Here is a 16,075-nt window from a genome sequence, read left to right on the forward strand (position 1 = left end):
CAGGTTTTCATGAAGGATCTCTCTGAAGTTTGTTCCGTTCATCTTTCCCTCGATCCTGACTAGCCTCCCATTCCCTGCCGCTGAAAAACATCCCCACAGCATGATGCCGCCACCACCATGCTTCACCGTAGGGATGGTGCCAGGTTTCCTCCAGACGTGACGCTTGGCATTCAGACCAAAGAGTTCAATCTTGGTTTCTTCAGACCAGAGGATCTTGTTTCTCATGGTCTGTGTACATTAGTTGCCTTTTGGAAAACTCGAAGCGGTCTGTTATGTGCCCTTTACTGAAGAGTGGCTTCCATCTGGATACTCTACCATAAAGGCCTGATTGGTGGAGTGCTGCAGAGATGGTTGTCCTTCTGAAAGGTTCTCCCATCTCAACAGAGGAACTCTGAGTGACCGTCGGGTTTTTGGTCACCTCCCTGACCAAGGCCCTTCTCCCCAGATTGCTCAGGGGGCCAGCTCTAGGAAGAGTCTTTGTGGTTCCAAACTTCTTTCATTTAAGAATGATGGAGGCCTCTGTGTCCTTGTGGACCTTCAATGCTGCAGAAATGTTTTGGTACCCTTCCCTAGACCCTTCCCTTCCCCAATTCCTTTGACCTCATGACTTGGTTTTTGCTCTGACATGCACTCTCAACTGTGGGACCTTATATGGACAGCTCTGTGCCTTTCCAAATCATGTCCAATCAATTTAATTTACCACAGATGGACTCCAATCAAGTTGTAGAAACATTTCAAGGATGATCAATGAAAACAAGATACACCTGAGCTCAATTTTGAGTCTCATAGCAAAGGGTCTGAATACTTCTGTAAATACGGTATTCAAAAATATAGTTCTTATACATTTTCAAACATTTCTAAAAACCTGTTTTCGCTTTGTCATTATGGGGTATTGTGTGTCTATTGATGAGGAAAACATGTAACTTAATCAATTTTAGAATAAGGCTGTAACATAACAAAATGTGGAAAAATTCAAGGGGTCTGAATACTTTCCGAATGTCCCACATAGCTGAGGGAGTACTTCTCTTTGCATATTTTCCTTTGCTGCTTTCCAAGCGAAAAGCTGAAGGCTGTAATTCAAGCAAATCCTTAAAGGAATAACGTCCCTGTAAATATTCAAGTACCCAACCATCACCCTGTCGCTGTTATTGAAAATGCTCCCCTTATTTGTTTTTGAATAGGATAACTTTTTTACCGCTAAACTTTTAGAGGTGTTTTGTAGTCCCTGCCGTGCCACAAAGTGCTTTGAAACACATTTAGTTGAGGCCATCGATCCACTAGCAGCACCCCAACGTAAAGGTTATTCAATAGCATAGGGTGGGACTACAGTAGCTCAGAGCCTAAATTAACTCTGTGGCATAGGTGAGACCTTGTGGGACGTGGCGGCCATGGCGGCCCATATAGATCTGTAGCTTTAGAGATTATGTCCATTGATTTGGCATCACAGTGTGGTATTGAGCGACGGGCCGACGGCTGGCAGAGGGGGGAGGTCTCCTGGCTAATGTTGTAGTTCTGTGATTACAGGTGCCGAGGGAGCCGTATTCACCAACTCTGTGGAGACGCCACACGTCAGGGCCGAGCCCTTCAAAGAGCTACGGTAAGATAAGTTTCTCTTTGAATCCACCCTGATCCATAAAAGTATATATTAACTTTCCCCTTTTCTATGCATTCATAATTAAAGAAAATAAAATAAAAAATAAAAAGATATATGGGGAGGGTGTGATTGGATTATTTCCTTTTAAATGATTCACTAACCCTATGCATACTGCCACTGACAACCATTAATATATATTCCAGCCAGATAAGTGGTGTTTTAAAGATTTCTGTAGATGTTCTGCTGACAGGGCCTATACCTCAGGTGTGTGTTCTGTCATCAGACTAAGGTTATTTGCTTGTGCTAAGGCACAGCATCAAAATCTTCCTTTTGGTTCAGTTTTCCTTCTTAATGGGGTAGAGAATGATATGTGAGTCCCCACCTATATGCTAGCATACAGTATTAACATACCTTTTTTGTAGTCAACTAAAATCACAAAATCGATTTAATAGTTTAGAAACAGCAGATAGGCTCCACTCACAGGTAGATAGATACATTTTACCCTTGTAGCAAATAATACAGTGTAACATTACTTTGGGGGACTCACGAGTGGTGCAGCGGTCTAAGGCACTGCATCTCAGTGCTAGAGGCATCACTGCAGACCCTTGTTCGATTCCAGGCTGTATCACAACCGGCCGTGTTTGGAATTCCCATAGGGCGGCGCACAATTGGCCCAACTTCGTCCGGGTTAGGGTTTGGCCGGGGTAGGCCATCATTGTACATTTACATTTACATTTTAGTAATTTAGCAGACGCTCTTATCCAGAGTGAGTGCATACATTTTTTGTTTTTTCCATACTTGTTGTATGTAAATATGAATATTGTAAATATTAATTTGTTCTTAGCTGACTTGCCTAGTTAAATAAAGGATAATTAAATACAAAAATTAGCTTTGGAACAGGCCTACATGATTGGACTTTCTTCCAATGCCCTGTAGCTTGGAAAGACTCGACTCTGTGAAGCAATTTACACTCCTCGAGCAATTAGCGCTTCAACCCGTCCAGTTGAGTGTTGATGAAGAACCATTTGGTTGCGTTGTTTTGTGGTCTCCGACATGTACAGATCAATGGCTGTATCTTTGGCAGTGGATGAGTCCCCTCTCCATCCAGATCAATGCCCGGATGCTCATCAAAATGTAATTAAAGGAGCTTCTCATTAACTAAAACAAACATATGAAGTACAATGCCAATATCAGAGGCAAGAGACGTAGAGAAGGGAGAGAGGGAGAGGGGAAAAGAGAAGTAGAGTGTGGGTGATGGCTGACAAGTGGTGGATTAGACATGGCAGGGAAGACAGATTTGTAGTGAGAGGGATAATGAGCAGTTAGTGCCACTTGGAGCGTTAGCCTCCACCGACACACTACCTCCTGGTGACTATACTACCACACCACCACCCAAAACATATATGGACAGACACACACAAACACACTCTTCACCTTCCACCTTACCACCTACAACATGGGTGTCAAACATATAGCACAATGTTTGGGGGTCCAATCCGGCCTGTGGGCGTTTTGAGATTATCATTTGGGTGGGGGTGAAATGAATTAAATATACTTTAAAATGACTAAACCCAAATTTAAACTGTGTAGAAATGATAATGGACCTACATTTATACAGTTTTGTCCAGCTCACAATCACAGAAATGAAAACTAGACAGTCAGGGAGTATCAAAAATTCCCAAAACAATAGATAGAGGACTCGTTGCAGACCGAATGGGGCCCCCGGGGCAAAATGTATTTGACACCCCTGCCCTAAAATGATGTTTGTGAAGCCACAGACACAGCACCTCTCTCCTTCCCCCTGGCCCTAACAGAGTGCGAGGAGAGAAGGATACAGTGGGCCCACCCTTGTTGACAGTTGACACTGGTTATCATCCCTGCCTCCACATACACCAAACATTCTGACACCCATCAATCAAAATGAACACTCTGTATGAACACGCAGTTCATAGCATCACCATGCTACTGTAGCAGGCCATGCATCATCCTTTACTTTCAGAACAGAGGAGGCCCATTCAGTGGAACTTAGAACGGTACAGCTTCTTTGTGTAAGTGAACCGTGACTCATCAATCATTTACAGAGCTTTAGACATGATCATTTAACCTTTTACTGCAGTGGGCTAAATCAGGGTCAGAGAGGGACTCTTGGTAGTCTTAATAAAATCTACTTTGAAACAAACATATACAACTAACAAACATGGTTATAGGCTTACAAAAAAGAAGACACCTGTACCATGTCAGAATTTTAAAAAAAATCGAAATATTACACTTTATATACATCACAGAAGACATTTAACATATAACATATAACAAAATTGTTTGACATAGAAACACAGGATTTTTGGCAGGATTTTTTAGGAAAAGGAGAGATCACTTTGAGTGATGCTCCGGAGCTCAGCATACCATTCCCAGTGTAATTGTTGGTTGGAGGCTAGGGCTTTTTCTTCTATTTATGCGCACTTTTGTAACAAGTGGCCAATTGAAAATGAGATATGGCCCAAATTGGAAAGAGGGGTGAGCACAGTGGAGCATGAGTAAAATCTAATCTTAACATAATGTGTTGGAATCCTTGGCAGGCATCAATTCAGGATCCCATCATGTTCTATTTTGAGAGTCATATTCTCCTACTTAGAACAATAGCCGGCATCATATCTCTTCGGTTGATGATCATGTGTCATCCACATTACATGTCTTTCTATTGAATACATTTCTCACTTGTGGCAGCAGAAAGGAGGACAGGAATATTTGACAGATGTCCTGACCCGTTCTCTACACAGATAAAGACAAAACAATATGATGCCTAGCTTGAGAGCAAAAAAACATTACAATAACTCCTTGAACATGGAATGTGTTCTCAAGAACAAATGTGACATAAACCCATAAAAGGCTTCCTTTGAAAATGGAGCCACTATTTTATCTGGCTTTATTTTTCGACCGTGTCGTGACTTGACTTTAACATTAACATTGACTGTTATTTATCGAATTAACTAAATATGTCTAATAATTACCTACTAAATTAATCATGTAACAATTAACTCATTAGGATCTGGGGCACATGGAGAGCAGTTCTTTAACTTCTATGGGCTAGGTGGGACGCTGCGGGACACAGCCAGTGAAATATCAGGGCGGAAAATTCCAAAACAACAAAATGTCATAATTCAACTTTCCCAAACATACAACTATTTTACACCATTTTAAAGATAAACTTCTCGTTAATCTAACCACATTGTCCGATTTCAAAAAGGCTTTACAGCGAAAGCAAAACATTAGATTATGTTAGGAAAGTACATAGACAAAAATAATCACACAGCCATTTTCCAAGCAGGGACATGTGTCAATAAAACCCAAAACACAGCTAAATGAAGCACTAACCTTTGACGATCTTCATCAGATGACACTCCTAGGACATTATGTTACACAATACATGTATGTTTTGTTCGATAAAGTTCATATTTATATCCAAAAACAGCATTTTACATTGGCGCGTGATGTTCAGAAAATGTATTCCCACCAAAACGTTCGGTGAATGTGCACATCAATTTACAAAAATACTCATCATAAACGTTGACAAAATAAATAACAATTATTTTAAGAATTATAGATAGACTACCCCTGGATGCAACCGCTGTGTCAGATTTTAAAATAGCTTTACGGAGAAAGCACATTTTTCAATATTCTAAGTACATAGCTCAGCCATCACGGCGAGCTATTCAGACACCCGCCAAGTTCGGGGAAACCTAAACTCAGAATTAGTATTAGAAAAATTCTCTTACCTTTGCTGATCTTCGTCAGAATGCACTCCCAGGACTGCTACTTCCACAAGAAATGTTGTTTTTGTTCGAAATAATCCATATTTATGTACAAATACCTCCGTTTTGTTCGTGCGTACAGATCACTTATCCAAAGGCATAACGCGCGAGCGCGGAACGAGAGACGAAAAGTAAAAATGTTCCATTACCGTACTTAGAAGCATGTCAAATGCTGTTTAAAATCAATCTTTTTTCAATTTTTAACGTAAAATTGCGATAATATTCCAACTGGAAAATAGCATTTCATTCAAGAAGAAAAAGAAGGAGGGGCGCGCTCGCGGGACCGAGCATATCCAATCCCTTTGTTGCCAGGCAGTCCACTCAGTAACTGAGCTCCTATTATCTGCCCAGTGACAGCAAAATGCTCAAACCACTTTCTGAAGGCTTTAGACAGCCAATGGAAGCCTTAGGAAGTGCAACGTCCCCCACAGACACTGTAGTTTCGATAGAGAATCAAAAGAAGAACTACAATTCTCAGACTTTCCACTTCCTGCTTGGACTTTTCTCAGGTTTTTGCCTGCCATATGAGTTCTGTTATACTCACAGACACCATTCAAACAGTTTTAGGAACTTCAGAGTGTTTTCTATCCAAATCTACTAACAATATGCATATTCTAGTTTCTGGGCCAGAGTAGTAACCTGTTTAAATTGGGTACGTTTTTCATCCGGCCGTGAAAATACTGCCCCCTAGCCCAGACAGGTTAAAGAGTTACCATGTCTAGAATCAAACTCTAAAAGATCTTTACCTATCACACCTATAAACAGTCAACTTATTAATCAAAACCTCGTATCATATCACCATTCTGAACAGTCGTAACCTCCTTGCATCTAACCAGAGCCTTACTTATGATTCAGTACCACACGAATTGGTTTAATTATTTATTTACTAGCTAATTAACCTGTTAGGGCTAGGGGGCAGTATTGACACGGCTGGATAAAAAACATACCCGATTTAATCTGGTTACCACTCCTACCCAGTAACTAGAATATGCATATACTTATTACATATGGATAGAAAACACCCTAAAGTTTCTAAAACTGTTTGAATGGTGTCTGTGAGTATAACAGAACTCAAATGGCAGGTCAAAACCTGAGAGATTCCTTTACAGGAAGTGGCCTGTCTGACCATTTCTTGAACTTCTTTTCCATCTCTATCATTTACTAAGGATCTCTGCTCTAACGTGACACTTCCCACGTCGTCCATAGGCGCTCAGAGCCCGGGAAAAAACAGAATGTCGTCATTCCAGCCCCAGGCTGAAACACATTATCGCCTTTCTCAAGTGGCCGATCAAGGGACACTGGGCTTAGGCGCGTGACCCGACCGCCCCCGCCTTTGGGATTTTTTCCTCTGTTTGCCGAAAAGGAGATTCCCTGTCGGAATATTATCGCTTTTCTACGAGAAAAATGTCGTAAAAATTGATTTTAAACAGCGGTTGACATGCTTCGAAGTACGGTAATGGAATATTTAGAATTTTATTGTCACGAATTGCGCCATGCGCGCGACACTTCTTTACTATTTCGGATAGTGTCTGGAACGCACGAACAAAACGCCGCTATTCGGATATAACGATGGATTATTTTGGACCAAACCAACATTTGTTATTGAAGTAGCAGTCCTGGGTGTGCATTCTGAAGAAGACAACAAAAGGTAATCAAACTTTTATAATAGTAAATATGATTATGGTGAGTGCTAAACTTGCCGGGTGTCTAAATAGCGAGCCCGTGATGCCTGGGCTATGTACTTAGAATATTGCAAAATGTGCTTTCACCAAAAAGCTATTTTAAAATCGGACATATCGAGTGCATAGAGGAGGTCTGTATCTATAATTCTTAAAATAATTGTTATGCTTTTTGTGAACGTTTATCGTGAGTAATTTAGTAAAATGTTAGCGAATTCCCCGGAAGTTTGCGGGGGGTATGCTAGTTCTGAACGTCACATGCTAATGTAAAAAGCTGGTTTTTGATATAAATATGAACTTGATTGAACAAAACATGCATGTATTGTATAACATAATGTCCTAGGATTGTCATCTGATGAAGATCAAAGGTTAGTGCTGCATTTAGCTGTGGTTTGGGTTTATGTGACATATGCTAGCTTGAAAAATGGGTGTCTGATTATTTCTGGCTGGGTACTCTGCTGACATAATCTAATGTTATGCTTTCGTTGTAAAGCCTTTTTGAAATCGGACAGTGTGGTTAGATTAACGAGAGTCTTGTCTTTAAATAGCTGTAAAATAGTCATATGTTTGAGAAATTGAAGTAATAGGATTTTTAACGTTTTGAAAATCGCGCCACAGGCTGCCAGTGGCTGTTACGTAGGTATCGATGATATCGATGATTATATATATATGATTATATTATCGATGATTCCCCAGTGGGGTGGTGAGAGTAGAGTAACAGGATGGTCCTACTTAAATTTGCTTTTGATGATACTTTACATAGGACAGCTAATCAGCCGTACCAGAGATTGGAGGTGATGTTATCATCTCCACCTCATGTTGAGATTCAAAGTTCAAACCATTTTAAACGTGTAGCAGCCGCTTCATGCATTTTCTGGTTCCTTCTGCTTTTTTCTTAACTCATTATTTATACCTTTTGCTCGAAAGGGGCAGTTCCGGCAGGCTGGCACACTCCCTGACCTCACTCCAGGGCAGTGACTACTCACTGTGCCAAGTTATGGAAAACAGTTATCTCTTACAACTTCTCAAATCACCACTTTCATCATGTTCCATATTACATGCACAACCCTTAGTATGGAAACTTTATCCGTGTAGTGGGTATACTTTCCAAGTCACAGTATGATTGGGTCTGATTGAAGTTATTCATTGCAAACCTGATCTGACCTATTTGGATTCTCGTGGACAGTCATGACAACCGTCAAAACTGTTTTACCTTTGAGCAGAGTTTTGGAGGTGATTTGTAATCATTAAAACAAATTCTGTGTCTGTCGTTCGGCTGAGGAAGTAGGCCCTGGTGGAAATGCAATAGGTTTAGCACTCCCATCCACACTGCAATAAGACCCGGACATGTCAAACAGAACCCCATTTCAAAGTGTATATTTGTCGAAGTAATTGGGCGAACATAGTGTGCCGTCGCCGATGTTCAGGTTATTTCAGAAAGCCACAATCAAACTAATCACTGGAGATAATAAACTCTACTGTTATCCAACCAATTAGCTCTATGATCACTTGTCCGGTTAAAGTAGGATCCATTTCATTTCTCACAGTTGACCACTGTATACAGATAATACTGTATGTATCAGATCATAATTAGCCATGATTAGGAGACATTGTGAAGGACACAAAAGGGAAAACACACCGCAAAAATATGGCGTACATTTACATTGTAATCCCATGCAATTTCTTACAAGTGGAAAACCATATCATTTACACAATGGCATATTTGAACTCTGGTGATATGAACGAGGACGAATGAAAAGTAATTCACCTTTGATCTTTGATCTCAGCTGGAAATGTTGATGGTGGTGCATGCCACCAGAGGAAGGGAGGGAACAGAGAGAGAGAGAGAGAGAGGGAAGGGAGGGAGGCACTCTCTCTTTTGTTTTAAAGCATCCATCCCCCTGGTGGCATCTCATATTCTCAATGGATGCAAATGACCTCTTATCTTCCTGTTTTATGGGTGATGCTCAGCGGGGGGAGGGGGACTCTCTGTGATACTGAGTCGACACCAAGGATGCTGTTGCTGTAACGTTATGTCTTATAATCGGTTTATTTCCCCTCCAGCAGCATCTGAGACGCACAGCCCAACCCTGAATACAGATAGATAGCCAGGCTGAGGCTCACAATCACATGCTTTTCAAAGAGGAAGAGCACGTTGGGCTAAGATTAATGGGAATGATTGTTTGGATTTTCAAACCAATAAATACTTTTTAAATTCCTTTATTGTGAATCTAATCAATGATTGTATAGTTGTTGTTTGACTCTTTTCTGATCACAACATGACAACAACACATGACATGATGACAATGTTTTGTCCTTCATCTTTACAGTAGAGATAGTCAGCTGTTTCTCATCCTCCTACACTGATGTCGAACTCCAAATAAAGTTTTGTCCTGTTGTGTTGATCACCTCTGAGAGGACATGGTGTACCATCACAGCATTATTCTGCTCATTTATGTTTTAGCAGACACACTTAGCGCTATGTTTACTCTCTAAGAGTGGACATTATGTCCAAAGCATTATGTCCACATGCACGCTCCCTGGTTGGTCAATATTTCCAATTACATACTGAGATAGTGACCATCTCCTTGATTTTTAATAAAATAAGTATACATGCTGTAGAGTCCTATACCCCACTCTGGATATGTAGCCTATGTTGAATTTTCTGGATATGTAGCCTATTTTGAATTTCTGCCTAGATTCAGATTGCTTGAATATTATAAGCATTTGATGATTTCCCAGTGTTGACAACATTGCACACCCGTCAAATAAAATAAAATAAAATTGTATTGGTCACATACACATGGTTAGCAGGTGTTAATACGAGTGTAGCAAAAGGCTTGTGCTTCTAGTTCCGACAGTGCAGTAATATATAACAAGTAATCTAACAATTTCACAACAACTACCTTATACACACAAGTGTAAAGGGATGAATAAGAATATGTACATATAAATATATGGATGAGCGATGGCCGTGCAGCGTAGGCAAGATGCAGTAGATGGTATAGAGTACAGTATATACAGTGGGCTCCAAAATTACTGGCACCCCTGACTGGCAATGCACAAACAATGCTTAAACAAATATAAACAATATAATTATAGAGATAAACTCAAAATACCAACATGTGAGAAATACTGTACTTTATTAATGTTTCAATGGAACCAACCAAAATAATTTATTGATTTAATTAAAATGTCAATGTCCTCCAAATCAAGGTTTCACAATTAATGGCACCCTTAAACATTATTGTAAATAACATCTACCAAAATTAAACCATAAATTAAATTCCACTTATTTAAGTTTATCTAAGTCTTAAGGAACTATATTGAGCCATTACATCACATCCTGTTTCACTAGGGTATAAAAATGCGATAACACACATGCAATATCCCGCTGTCATCCAACACCATGAAGAAAACAAAAGAACTGGCAGTTCAAAAGAGACAAATGGTCATAGACCTTCATAAATCTGGTAATGGCTACAAGAAGATCCACAAACAATTGAATATACCACTGAGCACTGTCAGCGGAATTATTAAAAAATTCTAAAGATATGGAACATTTGAAAACCTCACGGATAGAGGACGCAAATGCATTTTGCCGCCCAGAATAGGGAGGAGGATGGTGAGAGAAGCAACAAAATCCTCAAGAATCACTGTGAAAGAATTGCAGGCCTTGGTGACGTCTTGGGGTCACCAGGTTTCAAAAAGCACCATCAGACGCCACCTCCACAACCACAGGCTCTTTGGAAGGGTTTCCAGAAGAAAGCCTTTTCTGACCCCAAGACACAGACGTAAGCGCTTGGAGTTTGCCAAATGTAATTTAAATTATGACTGGAAGAAGGTGCTCTGGTCAGATGAGACCAAAATTGAAAGTTTTGGTCAGATACAGCATAGGCATGTTTGACGTCGAAACAGAGATGCATACAAGGAGAGGAACCTCATACCCACGGTGAAATATGGAGGGGGGGTCAGTGATGTTTTGGGGCTGTTTTAATTCCAGAGGTCCAGGGGCACTGGTTAAGATTGATGGCATAATGAATTCCACCAAGTATCAGACAATTTTGGCTGACAATCTGGTTGCCTCTGCCAGAAGGCTGGGACTTGGCCGTAGGTTGACTTTCCAACAAGACAATGACCCGAAACATACCTCAAGAGCCACACAGAAATGGTTCTGTGACAACAGAATCAATGTTCTGCCATGGCCATCTCAGTCGCCGGACCTCAATCCAATCGAAAACCTGTGGGCTGAGTGGAAGAGGGCAGTTGATAAGCGCAAACCCAAGAATGTGAAGGATCTTGGAAGGATCTTGAAAGGATCTGCGTAGAGGAATGGTCCAAAATTCCTCCAAATGTGTTCCTTAACCTTGTCAAACATTACAGGAAAAGACCATGCTGTTATCCTTGCCAGAGGTGGTGGCACTAAGTACTAAATGAGGAGTCCCAATAATTATGAAACCTTGATTTTGGTTACATTTATTTTGTATTAAATAATTGTATGATTTTGGTTGGTTCCATTGAAACATTAATAAAGTACAGAATTTCTCACATGTTGGTATTTTGAGTTTATCTCTATAATTATGTTGTTTATATTTTTTTAAGTATTGTTTGTGCATTGCCAGTCAGGGGTGCCAGTAATTTTGGAGCCCACTGCACATATGAGCTGAGTAATGTAGGGTATGTAAACATTATATAAAGTGGCATTGTTTAACTTTTTGGGGATAGGGGGCAGCATTCGGAATTTTGGATGAAAAGCGTGCCCAAAGTAAACTGCCTGCTACTCAGGCCCAGAAGCTAGGATATGCATATAATTGGTGGATTTAGATATAACACTCTAAAGTTTCCAAAACTGTTAAAATAATGTCTGTGAGTATAACAGAACTGATATGACAGGCGAAAACCTGAGGAAAATCCATCCATGAAATGCTTTTATTTTGAAATGGCTGTTTTTCCATTGAAAGCCTATCCACCATACAAAGACTTATGATGCAGTTCATGATCCCTATGGCTCCCACTACATGTGGCCAGTCTTTAGGCATTGTTTCAGGCTTTTACTCTGAAAAATGAGTGACAAACACCACTTTCAATGAGAGGACAGAGGAAATTTCCAGTCATAAGTCCTGCGTGTGACCGGGAGCGTGCCTTTCTTGTTATTCCTTTTCTATTGACGAAGCTATTGTCCGGTTGAAATATGATCGATTATTTATGACAAAAACAACCTGAGGATTGATTATAAACATCGTTTGACATGTTTCTACGAAATTCTATGGTACTTTTTTGATTTTTCGTCTGCATGCTGTGACCGGGCTTTGTTCCAATGGATTACTGAACAAACCGCGCTAACAAAACTGAGGTTTTTGGACATAAAGAGTGACTTTATCGAACAAAACGAACATTTATTGTGTAACATGGAGTCTTGGGAGTGCAACCATATGAAGATCATCAAAGGTAAGTGATAAATTGTATTGCTATTTCTGACTTTTGTAACTCCTCTTCTTGGCTGGTTACTGTTTGTAATGATTTGTCTGCTGGGCGCTGTTCTCACATAATCGCATGGTTTGCTTTCGCAGTAAAGCCTTTTTGAAATCTGACACAGTGGTTGGATTAACAAGAAGTTTATCTTTAAGCCTATGTATAACACTTGTATCTTTTATGTATGTTTATTATGAGAATTTCTGTTTTGCTGAGTTTCACGCTCTGCAATTTGTTGTTGTTTGAGACAGTGGATTACTGAACAAAACGCGCTAACAAAATGGAGGATTTTGGATTTAACCTGTTGGGGCTACAGGTTAGCAATGAACCCCGAGCCGGGATTGCTAACAAGGCTGGAAATTCAAAACATCAAAAATCTAATAATTTCAATTTCTCAAACAATCAACTATTTTACACAATTTAAAAGATAAACATCTCCTTAATCTAACCACATTGTTCGATTTTCAAAGAGGCTTTACGGCAAAAGCATAAAGTTAGATTATGTTAGGACAGTACATAGCCACAAAAGTACAAACATTCATTTTCAATTCAAGGTCAGGCGTCACCAAAAGCAGAAACCAGCTTGAATTATGCACTAACTTTTGTCAATCTCCATCAGATGACACTCCTAGGACATTATGTTATACAATACATGCATTTTTTGTTCCATCAAGTTCATATTTATATCCAAAAACAGCATTTTACAGTAGCGTGAAATTCAGATTTTTTTCTTCTCTGAAATGCTTCCGGTGAACATAACAAAATTACTATTCGAAAACATTTGTAAATTATAATATTGTCATTCAAAGAATAATATATTATCATCTCGTAATTGCTACCGAATGGCCAGATCTCAAAATAACTTTACTGGGAAATCACATTTTGCAATAAACGGGGTGCTATGCTAAGAACAACAGGCTATGCTATACAGTTAGCATCATCTAAAATCGATAATAACATTGTAAATATCCCCTTACCTTTGATTATCTCCATCAGAAGACAGGCATCCCAGGTCCGGAAGGCATCCCAGGTCCGGAACAAATGTGGTTTCTTTTGACAAAGTTCATAATTTATGTCCAAATAACACCAAGTACTTAGCGTTCATTATGCTCCCACAAAACGTGGTGGGGGGCTGGTAAAATCACGCCGAAAAGCTAAAAAAACCTAGTAAATAATCTATTTATGTTCGTTCAAACATGTCAAATGTTGTTTAGCATTAATCTTTTGGTCCATTTTTAACGTTAAACATCAGTAATATTTTCACACAACCTATCCTATGTCTAGATAAAAAATGATGACAAACTCACGTTTCTCAGATTTATGCGCAGGCGCAAAAAAATGAAGTGATGACATGTCAACTTCCTTGGATTCTAATTTGCTCTCTGTTTATCATAGATGCTTCAAACAACTTTATAAAGATCGTTGACATCTAGTGGAAGCCGTAGGTGTTGCGAAATGAATCCTTTCTCACTATGGTATCTATAAAACAATGACACTAAATAGTACAGTCACAAAATGCACATTTTTTTGGGATCTATTTTTCACAGGTTTTTGCCTGCAATATGAGTTTTGTTATACTTACAGACACCATTCAAACTGTTTTAGAAAATTCAGAGTGTTTTCTATCCGAATGTGTTAATAATATGCATATCCTAGCTTCTGAGTTGGTGTAGGAGGCAGTTAAAAATGGGCACATATTTTTTTCAAAATGTCTCAATACTGCCCCCGAGCCCCAACAGGATAAAGAGTGACTTTATCGAACAAAACAAACATGTATTGGGTAACTGGGAGTCTTGTGAGTGCAACCATATGAAGATCATCAAAGGTAAGTGATTAATTTTATCGCTATTTCTGACTTTTGTTACTCCTCTACTGGAGTAACTGTTTGTAATGATTTGTCTGCTGGGCGCTGTCCTCAGATAATCGTATGGTATGCTTTCGCCGTAAAGCCTTTTTGAAATCTGAGACCTTGGCTGGATTAACAACAAGATAAGCTTTATTTTGATGTATTGCACTCGTGATTTTATGAAAGTTAAATATTTATAGTAGCTCTGAAATTTCACCGGATGTTGTCGAGGTGGGACGCTAGACCCACTGTTCCATAAGAAGTTAAAGTGACTAGTGATACATTTATTACATCCAATTATTAATTATTAAAGTGGCTAGAGATTTGACTCTGTATGTTGGCAGCAGCCACTCAATGTTAGTGATAGCTGTTTAACATTCTGATGGCCTTGAGATAGAAGCTGTTTTTCAGTCTCTCTGTCCCAGCTTTGATGCACCTCTACCCTCTGGAGAGCCTTACGGTTGTGGGCGGAGCAGTTGCCATACCAGGCTGTGATACAGCCCGACAGGATGCTCTCGATTGTGCATCTGTAAAAGTTTGTGAGTGTTTTCGGTGAGCCAAATTTCTTCAGCCTCCTGAGGTTGAAGAGGCGCTGTTGCTCCTTCTTCACCATGCTGTCTAAGTGGGTGTACCATTTCAGTTTGTCCGTGATGTGTACGTCGAGGAACTAAAAACTTTCCACCTTCTCCACTACTGTCCCATCGATGTGGATTAGGGGTGCTCCCTCTGCTGTTTCCTGAAGTCCACGATTATCTCCTTTGTTTTGTTGACGTTGAGTGTGAGGTTATTTTCCTAACACCACACTCCGAGGGCCCCCACCTCCTCCTTGTAGGCCGTCTCGTCGTTGTTGGTAATCAAGCCAACCACTGTAGTGTCGTCTGCAGACTTGATGATTGAGTTGGAAGCGTGCATGGCCACGCAGTCATGGGTGAACAGGGAGTACAGGAGAGGGCTCAGAATGCACCGTTGTGGGACCCCAGTGTTGAGGATCAGCGGGGTGGAGATGTTGTTTCCGTCGGTGGCCATTATGTGATTATAGTTATAACCCAGGCCCCTTTGTTGCCTTTTCATGTCCTCATTTTCCAAACGTGAACAAATGAAATGGCAGTAATATACTAGAATATAATAATATGATATATAATATCATAATACAATTCTAAAATACAGTCAAGTAATATCACAGCAATACATAATGGAAATCTGATATGATTCAAGATCTTTCATCTAGAATTCATCCTCCACTACAGCACTTGAATGTCTATGTAAAGGCAAAGCAAACCCATTTGATATTAATAAAGATGACAGCTAGTTATTTGAATATAAATTCTGCTTGTTGTTTGTTGGTCATGTCATCGATACTTAATTTCCTTTGTTGTGCGGCAGCTGAGGCTGGCAGGGGCCAGAGAAGACAGAGAGAGGGAAATGAACTGGAAGCTCTGGTACTGCAGTCACAGCCACAACCTCTTATCCCAGATCATTGTCTAGTGTCTCCCTGTCTCCGTTCCACACTCTGGTTCATATCTCCTATCCCTGACAGAGTGATAACAACACTCCCCCAACAGATAGACATGGATAGCATATTCTTACACAATGGAGGCCCTATATATGAACCACTGATACATATGGCAGCAAGCAGAAATAATTTTGGGAAATCTCAATTTACCTGTCACTTTTA

General features: G+C 39.9%; 1 protein-coding gene across 1 annotated transcript in view; it reads left to right on the plus strand.

Annotated features, from left to right (window-relative positions):
- Window positions 1–16,075, plus strand: part of LOC106603489 (delta-sarcoglycan) — a 113,022-nt gene that overhangs the window by 89,907 nt on the left and 7,040 nt on the right. The window contains exon 6 of the mRNA XM_014197253.3: window positions 1,525–1,597. Within this exon, the coding sequence (XP_014052728.1) occupies window positions 1,525–1,597 (73 nt within the window). The remainder of the gene's footprint in view (window positions 1–1,524; window positions 1,598–16,075) is intronic.

This window comes from Salmo salar, chromosome 04 (assembly GCF_965601325.2).
Source record: "Salmo salar chromosome 04, fSalSal1, whole genome shotgun sequence".
NCBI lineage: Eukaryota > Metazoa > Chordata > Actinopteri > Salmoniformes > Salmonidae > Salmo > Salmo salar.